The 13,383-nt window shown below is 43.1% G+C and overlaps 1 protein-coding gene across 1 annotated transcript; it reads left to right on the plus strand.

Moving 5' to 3' along the window:
* Nucleotides 1–2,569: 2,569 nt before the first annotated feature.
* On the plus strand, nt 2,570–9,746 carry LOC138080686 (interferon alpha-2-like). The gene is made up of 2 exons (XM_068973573.1): nt 2,570–2,581; nt 9,117–9,746. The coding sequence occupies exons 1-2, from the start codon at nt 2,570–2,572 to the stop codon at nt 9,744–9,746; spliced, it is 642 nt and encodes a 213-aa protein (XP_068829674.1).
* Nucleotides 9,747–13,383: the final 3,637 nt, after the last annotated feature.

The following is a 13,383-nucleotide window of genomic DNA, read 5'->3' on the forward strand; positions in this document are numbered from 1 at the left end:
TACAAAAAAGATCTTCACAACCCGGATAATCATGATGGTGTGATCACTCATCTAGAGCCAGACATCCTGGAATGTGAAGTCAAGCGGGCCTTAGAAAGCATCACTAAGAAAAAATCTAGTGGAGGTGATGGCATTCCAGTTGAGCTGTTTCAAATCCTGAAAGATGATGCTGTCAAAGTGCTGCACTCAATATGCTACCAAATTGGGAAAACTCAGCAGTGGCCACAGGACTGGAAAAGGTCAGTTTTCATTCCAATCCCAAAGAAAGGCAATGCCAAAGAATGCTCAAACTACGCACAATTGCACTCATCTCACATGCTAGTAAAGTAATGCTTAAAATTCTCCAAGCCAGGCTTCAGCAATGCGTGAACCATGAACTTCCTGATGTTCAAGCTGGTTTTAGAAAAGGCAGAGGAACCAGAGATCAAATTGCCAACATCTGCTGGATCATCGAAAAAGCAAGAGAGTTCCAGAAAAACATCTATTTCTGCTTTATTGACTATGTCAAAGCCTTTGACTGTGTGGATCACAATAAACTGTGGAAAATTCTGAAAAAGATGGGAATACCAGACCACCTGACCTGCTTCTTGAGAAATCTGTATGCAGGTCAGGAAGCAACAGTTAGAACTGGACGTGGAACAACAGACTGGTTCCCAATAGGAAAAGGAGTGTGTCAAGGCTGTATGTTGTCACCCTGCTTATTTAACTTCTATGCAGAGTACATCATGAGAAACACTGGACTGGAAGAAACACAAGCTGGAATCAAGATTGCCGGGAGAAATATCAATAAACTCAGATATGCAGATGACACCACCCTTATGGCAGAAAGTGAAGAGGAACTCAAAAGCCTCTTGATGAAAGTGAAAGAGAAGAGTGAAAAAGCTGGCTTGAAGCTCAACATTCAGAAAATGAAGATCATGGCATCCGGTCCCATCACTTCATGGGAAATAGATGGGGAAACAGTGGAAACAGTGTCAGACTTTATTTTTTTGGGCTCCAAAATCACTGCAGATGGTGACTGCAGCCATGAAATTAAAAGACGCTTACTCCTTGGAAGAAAAGTTATGACCAACCTAGATAGCATATTCAAAAGCAGAGACATTACTTTGCCAACTAAGGTCTGTCTAGTCAAGGCTATGGTTTTTCCTGTGGTCATGTATGGATGTGAGAGTTGGACTGTGAAGAAGGCTGAGCACCAAAGAATTGATGCTTTTGAGCTGTGGTGTTGGAGAAGACTCTTGAGAGCCCCTTGGACTGCAAGGAGATCCAACCAGTCCATTCTGAAGGAGATCAACCCTGAGATTTCTTTGGAAGGAATGATGCTGAAGCTGAAACGCCAGTACTTTGGCCACCTCATGCAAAGAGTTGACTCATTGGAAATGACTTTGATGCTGGGAGGGATTGGGGGCAGGAGGAGAAGGGGATGATAGAGGATGAGATGGCTGGATGGCATCACTGACTCAATGGATGTGAATCTGAGTGAACTCCGGGAGTTGGTGATGGACAGGGAGGCCTGGCGTGCTGGAATTCATGGGGTCACAAAGAGTCGGACATGACTGAGTGACTGAACTGAACTGATAGATGCCAGTGTAACTCCAGTTCATGTATCATTTGTTTTGACTGCATCACTCACTAGTCAAGAAAGACTCCAAAGCTGAGGATGAGGAAGACAGAGAAGGAAGGCTGCATCAGATCTTCATTCTCTCCGTACTTTAGCTTGCTCCTTACTCCAGTCCAATGCTGGATAACGGATCCCTGAAGAAACATCATGAGGGACTTCCAGGAACACATGGAGAGCCTGGTGTGATGAAGTAATCCCTGCCGCTTAAACTCTCCTCTCAGACCTCACCTGGGTCAGCTGCTTTCTTGGTTAAAGCTCCTGGGGTAGCCAACAAAGTGGAAGAATCTATGTGACACTCAACACAGATTTTCCCGTTGTTTCCTTAGTTGTACATGTACCTAGATGTAGTTTCAACATGTCTTGAAAAATAGGCCAGGAGACATGATGTCTAATGATGGCAACAGCATCATCATCATTCAAAAAGATTTTGACTCCCAGGACGAGAACTGTCTTCAGAGCAAGTTGACAAGCTAGATAAGAATACCGGACTCATTGCTATATCCTCATATGCATCACCTTAAAATAAGAATTATTTAATTCAAGTTGATTAGGGCCTTATTGACCACAGGACTCCAAAAATTTTCCAGTCATCACATTTGGAATACATGGCACTCATTTTGCAAACTGCATCCAACTTACCCTCATTCTCAGTGCATTCAAAAATGACATATTTTTATTTTCTTGAATAAGGAGTCAGTTTATTTTCATTTAACTTTTGGACATTCCCCTCTGTTTATGCTTGAACAGAACTTCACAAGCATCTCTATTGGTATCAGGTGTCTTGTGAACCTTTACTATGTTGACTAAAAGCAACAGTCCTGGTAAGAACTAGAAGTGAGTAGTCACATCAGTGGAAGTTACTTTGTAAAGTTTATTATTATTTTTGGCTGTGACAGCCACGTGGCTTATGAGACCTTTGTTCCCTGACTGGGGATTGAACCCGGACCCATGGCAGTGAAGGTACTGAATCCTAACCACCGAATGGCCAAGGAAGTCTCAAATCAAACTTTGCAGTTTTAGATTTTCAGTTTTTCACTCAAGTATTCAGAGAAACTCTAAATTGCTTTAACATTATATATTTGCTCTGAATAAATGACTGTTGGAGAACTGAAGGGAATATGGCAAGGGTCATGAAACATGTAAACGTCACGTTAAAAGTAACGCATCAATCCAGTACGTTTGAGACCCAAACTGATGAAGGTTAAAATAATAAATATTAATAGAATCTGCTTAAACTTAAAAGAAACTGTTGATTTATTTAAAACACAAACTCCACTGTAACTTGCAAGAGGAAAAAAAAACCTAAAATCAAATAATACTAAATACTTAATACAAACCAAGGGCAACACAGAGGCAGGCCAAAACAAAGCAAGAAAATATAATGAACGAAATAATTAGAGGAAACAATTTAATATAAATGAGATCTTTTTCATTAATATAATGGTGATATACTTCAGAATTTAAAAATACAAGATACATTTGAGAAAGTAGGTCAATATATATAAGAAAAATATGGAATTTATAATTAAATATAAAAACGCTTGAACTAAATTTCAAATGATATAAACACTGAGAAAAGAATGTAACATTATAAAGCAATGTGAACAGAAACACGGCGGCACTGGTTTCCCCTGAGTGCTGTGCTTGAGCTGAGTTGCTTCAGTCGTGTCTGACTCTTTGTGACCCCATGGAGCACAGGCAGCCAGGCTCTTCTGTCCATGGGATTCTCCAGGCAAGAATCCTGGAGTGGGTTGCTATGCCCTCCTCCAGGGGAGTTTCCTGCCCAGGGATCAAACTGGTGTCTCCTCTTGTCTCCTGAATTGGCAGGCAAGTTCTCTACCATCAGCTCCACCTGGGAAGCCCAGCATAATGCTGTTGCTGCTGCTAAGTTGCTTCAGTCATATCTGATTCTGTGCGACCCCAGAGACAGCTCCCTCGTCCCTGGGATTCTCCAGGCAAGAACACTAGAGTGGGTTGCCATTTCCTTCTCCAATGCATGAAAGTGAAAAGTGAAAGTGAAGTCGCTCAGTTGTGTCGGACTCCTAGCAACCCCATGGACTGCAGCCTACCAGGCTCCCCCGTCGCTCGGATTCTCCAATGCTATTAGTCTGTAAAAAACCGTATAGAAAAGTAATAAAGAGAAGATTTCAAAATGTGATTTAGAAGAGGAAATTAGTGATCAACATGCTTGAGCCCTTAACCTAGAATAGGAAATATAATTTGTTACAAATATTTATAAACCATTCATGAAAATTATCATACATTAGACTTACGCAGAAGTTATCCATAAAGATGGAAGTCTAAACACCTCAAAATAACCATTTTGTCCTGACCTGGATGTCAGATTCTTTTATGGATCAGAGATTGGGGAGAGGTGAGGAAACAAAGTAAAAGGACCTTTTAATTCCTGTAAATATCTCCCAGAATGTCTAGTAAGCCTCAGGTAGGGGCGTGTGTTAATTGCACTTCCCTACAATCATTTCATGGGTGGTGTGAAATGGAATATCTCATGTCACGTTAACAAAAAAAGATGTCACATCTCTCTGTGATTCTGGCCTTCCCAAATGTGAATTTCTGTTCCACCTGGTAAGTAGCTAAGTAGGGCACCTGTGCAATTGCCACACAAAGAATCACAGTCCTTCACAGATGGGTGGAGTCAGCTTATTCCCTGAGGCAGGACTTTATGGTTGGTTCAGTTCAGTTCAGTTCAGTCACTCAGTCACATCCATCTCTTTGCAACCACATGGACCTCAGCACTCCAGGCCTCCCTGTCCATCACCAACTCCCGGAGTTTAGTCAAACTCATGTCCACTGAGTCGGTGATGCCATCCAACCATCTCATCGTCTGTTGTCCCCTTCTGCCCTCAATCTTTCCCAGCATCAGGGTCTTTTCAAATGAGTCAGCTCTTTGCATCAAATGGCCAAAGTATTGAAGTTTCAGCTTCAACATCAATCATTCCAATGAACACTTAGGACTGATCTCCTTTTAGGATGGACTGGTTGGATCTCCTTGCAGTCCAAGGGACTCTCAAGAGTCTTCTCCAATAACATAAAGAGTTAAAGTCATAGAAGCAGGTCCAGTGGAAATTCAAAATTAACCCTTCCCGGTTACAAGCTCAGACTATGCCAGGTGATTCATTTCACTTCAGTTCAGTTCAGTCACTCAGTCCTGTTCAACTCTTTGCAACCCCATGGACTGCAGCACTCCAGGCCACCCTGTCCATCACCAACTCCCGGAGTTTATTCAAACTCATGTTCATTGAGTCAGTGATGCCATCCAGCCATCTCATCCTCTGTCACCCCCTTCTCCTCCCAATTTTAATCTTTCCCAGCATCAGGGTCTTTTTCAATGAGTCAGTTCTTTGCATCAGGTGTCCAAAGTGTTGGAGTCAGTCCTTTCAATGAATATTCAGGACTGATTTCCTTTAGGACGGATTGCTTGGATCTCCTTGCTGTCCAAGGGACTCTCAAGAGTCTTCTCCAACATCACAATTCAAAAGCATCAATTCTTTGGTGCTCAGCTTTCTTTATAGTCCAACTCTCACATCCATACATGAATACTGGGAAAAGCATAGCTTTGACTACATGGACCTTTGTTGGCAAAGTAATGTCTCTGCTTTTTAATAAGCTGTCTAGGTTGGTCATAACTTTTCTTCCAAGGAGCAAGCATCTTTTAATTTCATGGCTGCAGTCACCATCTGCAGTGATTTTGGAGCCCCCCAAAATAAAGTCTGTCACTGTTTCCCCATTTATTTTCCATGAAGTGATGGGACCAGATGGCATGATCTTAGTTTTCTGGATGTTGAGTTTTAAGCTGATGTTTTCACTCGCCTCTTTCAGATGATCAATCCTCCAAAATTCACTTTCAAGAAAATAAAGTGCAACCCCCACTCCCTCCAAGTGTTCAGGTGTTTAGAATGTGTCTTTGCTGCTTTTCGGCAGTGTAAGGCAAGTGCAGAGGGAAAGAGAGCGAGTTGGGCAGTCAGGCAAGAAAAGGGAAGTTTCCTAGAGGGAAAGGAGAGGGTGACTGGCCCTAAGGAGAACCAGCTTCCTCCCTTTCTGACAGGGTCCTACTTATACCCCACCAATGAAAAATTTTCCTGAAGGAATGGTTAATTTTTAGCCTGTAGTTGAGTCCTGTGGTCACATAGCTGGAGGTCTAGAATCCGGTGGTCTTGTAGCTTTGAGAAGATAGGCACCAGTGAGAAAGCAGAATGCCATTTGGGCAATGTGGTCAGTCTCATAGATCACTGTAATTTTATTCTCTGTTTGCAAGGTCGACATAATGAGTCATCGCATCAATGAGACCCCATGTGGGCCCTATCAGGCAGCCTCTCTGTATTAGTTCAGGTAATTGTCCTTGCTATGTCTAAGAAACCCACTTTTCTTTGCTACTTTTGTATAATTTTCATATTGTTACCTCTTCTTTGTCATTTGTATTTCACTTGGTAAAAGCTGTTCTAATGCTTCTGCAGTCTTTTCTATTTCAATTTTGAGGTTTGTTGCAAAAATAAAGGAAGGGAAAATGTAAGTGAAAAAGAAGAGGAAATGTATTTCTTCTGTGATTTTTCAAGATATCAAAACTTTCCACTCTCATTGAACATTCCTAGAAAGTAAGTAAGCAGTGAATAAAAAAGTAATGCACAAAGGTAAAAGGGAAGTAAACAGTGTAATTGAAAAAAAACCAACAACAAACTATAGTGACATCTTCTCTGTTCAAATGACAAAACATCACTTAACTACACAAATGGGGATGAAGGGCTCTACAGATGACAGATTTCAGACCGCCCCATGTGAGTCTGTTTAGCTGCAGACAGAGCCAGAGGAGCATAGCAGGCTCTTAGGCTGAGTGTTACCTAAGAGGCCGCTGCTGCTGCTGCTAAGTCGCTTCAGTCGTGTCTGACTCAAGAGGCTAATTGTCAGCTTTGCTAACTCCCAGTATCTATTTATTTTTATTTGTCTGTTTACATTACTCACTCTTCATGGACGTTTTCTGATTCTGAGGATATAGGCCAATTAACTCACCACGAAAGAGACTGGGTCACAGATTGGACAGCCATTTTATTCATGTGTGAGATGGTCCGCTGTTACCTGGAAGCTACTAGGTATAAGTGATTTGGACAGGACGTCATGTTCACATAAGAGATGAGATTAGATGTAATAATGTTGACCACTGAGCTGAGAATTGAAGGAAGGGAAGCAGGTCATCTCAGGGAAACTCGATCCAGTTCCCATAGTTGGATGTGTGCATTTTCCCTCTCGTGGGAACGGCTAGTAGATACTGAATGCTTCTACGTCTTGTCCAGGCATGGTCAGAAGCATGGTATGTCATTCAATCTTCCCAACAATCCAGTGAAACAAATATGACTATCATTTCCATGCAAGAGGAAAACCAGGGTGCTGAAGGTCACAGAGCCAGCATAGAATGGAGCTGGGACATCAACCTAGGCAATCTCGCCCCCATGTCCAGTGTCTCAAGCACTGGACCGAGCTGTCTCCTCTGACAAAGTGCTTCCTATTTTAGAGGAACTTAGTAAGTCCTTCCTCTCCAATTCCTATTCTTCTTTGTCACAAAAGTGTCATTTGTTCATTCCAGGAACATTAAAATCATTACACTACAATTGAAGAGGATACAGTTCCCATTGCACTTGCTGACTTCCAGTCCTATATTTGAAGTGGTCTTTTGTTGAGATCTACAGAGTAGCCTGGCAGACTGTGGTCCATAGTTTCAAAAAGAGTTGGACACAGCTGAAGCAACTTAGCAACACCTGAACATTGAGAGTCCCTGTTTCCATCTGAGAAAGTATTTTGAGAAATTATCCAGAAAGTTTAAAAATCCATTAAAATTTACTCTTACTATTTTTGTTTTCAGAAGATTCTCATTTTCTGAAACAGTCTTCAAATACTAGGTCTACTCAAACTTTGGTGTGGATAGTTCTCTTAGAACTACTTCTGCAACAGAGCTGAAGCTCCAATACTTCGGCCACCTGATGGGAAGAGCCCACTCACTGGAAAAGACCCTGATGCTGGGAAAGACTGAGGGCAGGATGAAAAGGGGACAACAGAGGATGAGATGACGGGATCACATCACCAACTCAATGGACATGAACTTGAGCAAATCTGACCAATACAGAAGGACAGGGAGCCAGGCGTGCTGTAGTCCACAGTGTCAAAGAGAGTCAGACATGCCTTAGTGATGAACAATGGGACAGAGAACCCTCTGTGCCCTTCCTCGGGGACAGACACCTTCCTGGATTCTCCACTTGTGCCATTACTGCCTTTAGGGAGCTTACAATCTCTCAGGGCAGTCAAATGTTACATAATTAGAGGGATTACTTACTTACAACCGTACATAGTGTAGCTAAAGGCGAATGCTTAAGGTTACTGAGGAATAACATGGAGGCAGAATAGTTTAGTGGTCAAGTACCACTTATGCAGTTAATCCTGACTCTTAGCAAATTAAGTAATCCCTCTGAGTTTTGTTTCCTTATTTGCAAATACGTCAATAATTATAGTAATTATCTCATAAGGAAGCTGTGAAGATTAATGTCATGTTTATTAAAAACACTTTGCTGAGAGGCTGCATGTAAAAATTTCTGTCATTAATATTATTAAAAATTATCTGTACCTTAAAGAATTGGTAAAGACATGCCATTACAAGGGTTGAATGTAATTGCAACCTCAGTATGGTAGATTATCACTTCCCAGTGAAATATCTAAGGAGATGAGATTATCTGTACTATCACACAATGACTGAGGCAAAGTTTCCTGTGAAATATTGTAGTGGTAGAGGAGAAAGAGAAATAAACACAGGCAAAATTGAATTTTTTAGGACAACTAGCCAGAGAAGGCAATGGCAATCCACTCCAGTACTCTTGTCTGCAGAATCCCAGGGACAGAGAGCCTGGTGGGCTGCTGTCTATGGGGTCGCACAGAGTCAGACACAACTGGAGCGTTTTAGCAGCAGCAGCAGCAGGACAACCAGCACTTAAAAAAGTGCCTTGTGGATTACGTTGCAACATAATTCATTTTTAACAAATGATATCAGTGATATTGTTCCCTATAATGTCTCCAGTGAGCCCAAGGCCTACTCAGGTGAAATCGTAAAGGTACACACACAAATGAAAATTTTTAATGACGGGAGAAAGGGTAAATGAGAGAAAAATGAGAAAAATCAAAAGCTTCTCTTATAAGCTGTTTTCATACTGAACACTTCTTGGTGACCTGGAAAAGCCACATTTGTATGAATATTTCTCCCTTCTCTGACTTTGATCAGACTCTTCTCCCAGGAACAACTAAGGAGGTGTGAAAAGCATAATATATGGCTGTGTAGATATCAACCACAGTGGCACGCATGATTTGATGTCCCCCACCTAGGCACTCATGACAAAAATTAGCACGTCCATTGATTTCATTACAAAGAGTAGAAAAAGAAAGGAAAGGGCTAACTATGGAAAACCCCCAAAAATGAAAGTTTCTCTACTCACTCTTTAAGAGCCACCCATCACCCCAAGCCCTCAGAACTTGCCTAGACCTCCGCTGCAGGCGGTCCTGCAAGCCCCCAGCATCCCAGTGGCCCCCCGCCGTCTCTGTGCTGCTGGCCCTGGTGATGCTCTGCTCCAGCCCCACGTGCTCCCTGGGCTGTGAGCTGCCTGCCAGCCGCGGCTATCTGGAAAGCGTCACACGTTGGAGTCAGATGGAGAGAGTGCCCACTGTGTCCTGTCTGAGGGACAGGACTGACTTCAGATTTCCTCAGACCCTGGTGCACGGGACCAGGCTTGAGAAGACAGAAGCCACAGCTGTTGTGCACGAGTTGCTCCAGCAGACCTTCCAGCTCTTCAGCACCACGGGCTCTTCTGCAGGTCGAAATGAGAGCGTCCTGGACAGATTCCTCATGGGACTTGATCAGCAGCTGGAGGACCTGGACACGTGTGTGAGGGAGGGAAGGACGCTGGAACAGTCACCTCTAGGCAGTGAGAACTCCAGATTGGCTGTGAAGGGTTACTTCCAGCGAATCAGTGTGTATCTCAAAGAATACAGCCACTGTGCCTGGGAGGTTGTCAGCGTGGAAATCAGAAGGTGCTTGGTCTTTGCCAATGAGCTCATTGGAAAACTCAGGAAATAAAGAAGGCATTGAATCTGAAAACAGTTCATCTGGTCAACTAAATGGCTATTTTCTAAGACTCAAAGTGCAACCTTTAACTCTATTTTTGTGTCAGATGAAATATAAGTAATGGCTAATATATGGGATTATTTAAATGTAGGTTAAAGGTTTTGTTACCATAACTGTTTAAAACAGATTTAAGAATCCATTTTCCATATCTTAAAAAGTTGTAATATTTATTTATTTAAATATCAGAAATATTTAGGCTGTTCATAGCATTTAAATCTTTATCATTCATAAGATAGTTTGTTTTGTATTATATTTTGTACAAGACTACTATTTGTATTTAAGTAGTGGAAAGAAAAGTATTTTTAAAAAAGCAAGCTGGCTTGCACACACCTTTGAATAAAATCTAACCCAAAGCCTGATCCTACAAGATAAGATAAACCTATACTGAATCCACCTTTATTCAGAGGGAACAGGGTTACCCACCCTGGGTCATAGAAGGAACAAGGGACAATTTGAGGAGGGACTGAATGTGATTCTTGAGACACAGACTAGAGGAGGGAGGGAGATGGGTGGAGAAAAGCCCAGTTCATGGACTCAGGCGCCTGCTTGGGGCCTGTACGAACCGGAGCGCCTTCAAGGATTAGTGGAGAACCACATTCATCATGGGAAGTCAATCGCATATGTGGAATCTAGGATCCTGGAGTAGGATGAGGAAGGGAGAGTAAGTTTTCTACACTTGGCCACTCCTGAGAAAAGAATCTTCCTAAACTGTTCAAATGGAGGCAAGAAGAACAAGGCAGGCTGGGGACTGCAGAGACAGCTAAGAGATGATGTGAGAACCAGTAGCTGCCATGATAAATGTGACTCTAAAGAAGAAGGTTTCTTAAGCTTATTCATATATATTAAACACACATGTCATTGCTAAACTTTTAAATAATTCATACAAAGGAATGCCTAACCTTGACCTCTAGGAGGATGCACCCTAATCCTGTACTGTTAACAATTTAATGGGTATCCTTCTAGACATTTTCATATGTAGTTAATAAATCTATACATAGGGACATATTAATGTATATCACATAAATATCCATTTTTCTTATACTTCACTTTCTCATTTATTTATATTTCCTTGCAAATAAATTTTGAGATTTTTCTTCATTAGTACCTAAAAATAGATTGCCTAGTTATAAATTGCTGCATTATGTCTTAACTGTAAAATTAAGATAATCATAAAAGCACATCTTGATAATGTGGTAAGATTAATTGCTTTAATTTGTAGCACATGCTCAGAACGGTACCAGACACTTCCCAAGTGCTCCTTACATTAAGTCTTCTATTTGAATCTGTTTAGCAGATTATTTCCTGATGTTCTGGGTGTGTGGTCAGGAAAATGAGGCAGTTTCCTGAGAGCTGTTCAGAAACAGATTCCTGCAGCTCACCTACTGCACAGCGAGAGGAGAAATAGCCATTCACTGGGATGACATTCAGAGAAGGCGATGGTACCCACTCCAGTACTCTTGCCTGGAAAATCCCATGGACGGAGGAGCCTGGTAGGCTGCAGTCCATGGGGTCGAGAAGAGTCGGATACGACTGAGGGACTTCACTTTCACTTTCCACTTTCATGCACTGAAGAAGGAAATGGCAACCTACTCCAGTGTTCTTGCCTGGAGAATCCCAGGGACGGGGGAGCCTGGTGGGCTGCCGTCTATGGGGTCGCACAGAGTTGGACATGACTGAAGCGACTTAGCAGCAGCAGCAGCAGGGATGACATTGCCAAGCCTGCTGCAACAATACTCAGAGTTCTAGACGGAAACAGGAAACATTCCTATGTGGCACACAGGCCAGCTGTCTACAAGACACACCCCCACCCTCACTGGATTCTTTGGTTTTCCCCGGAGCTCAGAGTTTCCGCCTGGAAGACACAGGCGTCTGGCAGGCAGTCAGGAGGATCCTCTGCTCTGTGCACTCAGCTCAGCCAGGAGGCCAGGCCAGAGGGGATTCCCAGCCTGGATCCTGAAATCCCGTTTGGCAGCTTGCTTTTAATTTCCTTTTCACTTGTTGCATCAACTTCGTTGCTATTTTTGCCTCTGAGGTTTATTACGCAATCTCTGATGATGTAACAAAACTCAAGTCACTGGTCGGTTTTAAGTATGTAGAGGGCTTTGCTTTGGGCTGTTTCACTTTAAGAAAGATTCAGAAACTGCCGCAGAGACAGGAAACTAACCCAGAACCCACGCAGTGCAACCTGCCCTCATGCCGGCAGGGTGGGGCAGGGGCTCGAGGAGGCTTGTTCAGCAGCTGCAGCCAGTGTATTGTCCTTTTAACTCTCTTCTCAACCTTAGGTTGGCCTGACTCAATGCACCCCTGATAGTTATTCTGAGATTCAGAGTCCAGCTCAGAGAACAACCTGGGATCTGAAGGGAAAAGTAAATGCAGGCTTGAGGCAGACGGGCATGTTCTGAAAGGGCCAGTCTGAGTGTCCAGCAGCAGCGGGTCCTGGCAGCAAACAGTGAAAACAAGGCCTGCGCTGCTCCTGCCTGTTCCTGGGCCATCGACCCTCTGATGGGAGCATTCTGAGAGTGACAGGGGTGCAGAGTGGATCCTCTGGTTGGGTATGTTCTGGAGGAGTTAGGAGAGTTAGCCAAGGCCCCAACCAAAATACCTAGTCCCAGCTGCATCTGAAGTGAGCAGGAGAAACACTGGGCAATGAGTATTGTCCATGGCCTGTGAATGATGTCCTCAGTGTGAGTAAAGGGAAGAGAGAAGAGGCTGCAACCAGAGGCACTTAGATCTCTCTGCACATTGTCCCTCTCCACACCAGGTGGGAGGCCTGAGGAGGGGCTCTGGGCCCACCAGCTGTTGGCTGTGAGCACAGGGCAACCCCTGCCTGGGCAGAGTCAGCCTCAGGTGCTGAGAGAGGGCGAGAGCGAGGCCGCAGCTGGAAGGTGGGAAGACACGCTCTTCCCTCAAGCTGGAGACGGACTTTCCATCGTGGTCCTAAAGCTTCACAGGAGCTCTCTTGGTCACCAAGCAAAATGTCTCTGGTCTACTCTGGCCTATTTTTAAATTTATGTAATAGTATACATTTTCTTCTGAGGTGAGTGTCTTTCAATCACTGCTATATTCGTGCATTTAGTTGTGATTCTTACTTTTTATTGTTATTAATGACCCTATTATCAGGATAAAGTATTTATGCAATTTTAATGGGTATTTGGGCTATTTCTAGTTTGGGACTCTTATGAATATTGCTGATCTGAATATTCTTTACTTCTATACTGATGCATATTTACATGATTCTTTCCCAGGGTAATTGCTAAGAGTGGGCTTACTGGGTCATGTTGTTCAGTCGCTCAGTCACGTCCAATTCTTTGTGACCCCAATGGACTGCAACAAGACTTCCCAGTCTTCACCGTCTCCCAGAGCTTGCTCAAACTCATACCCATTGAATCAGAGATGTCATCCAACCATCGTGTCCTCTGTCGTCCCACTCTCCTTCTGCCTTCAGTCTTTTCCAGCATCGGGGTCTTTTCTAATGAGTCAGTTCATTAGAGGATTGCAGGGTCAGTTTCAGCATCAGTCCTTCTAATGAAGTTCAGGATTGATTTCCTTTAGGATTGACTGGTTTGATCTCCCTGCAGTTCAAGGGACT

This window comes from Capricornis sumatraensis, chromosome 6 (assembly GCF_032405125.1).
Source record: "Capricornis sumatraensis isolate serow.1 chromosome 6, serow.2, whole genome shotgun sequence".
Taxonomy (NCBI): domain Eukaryota; kingdom Metazoa; phylum Chordata; class Mammalia; order Artiodactyla; family Bovidae; genus Capricornis; species Capricornis sumatraensis.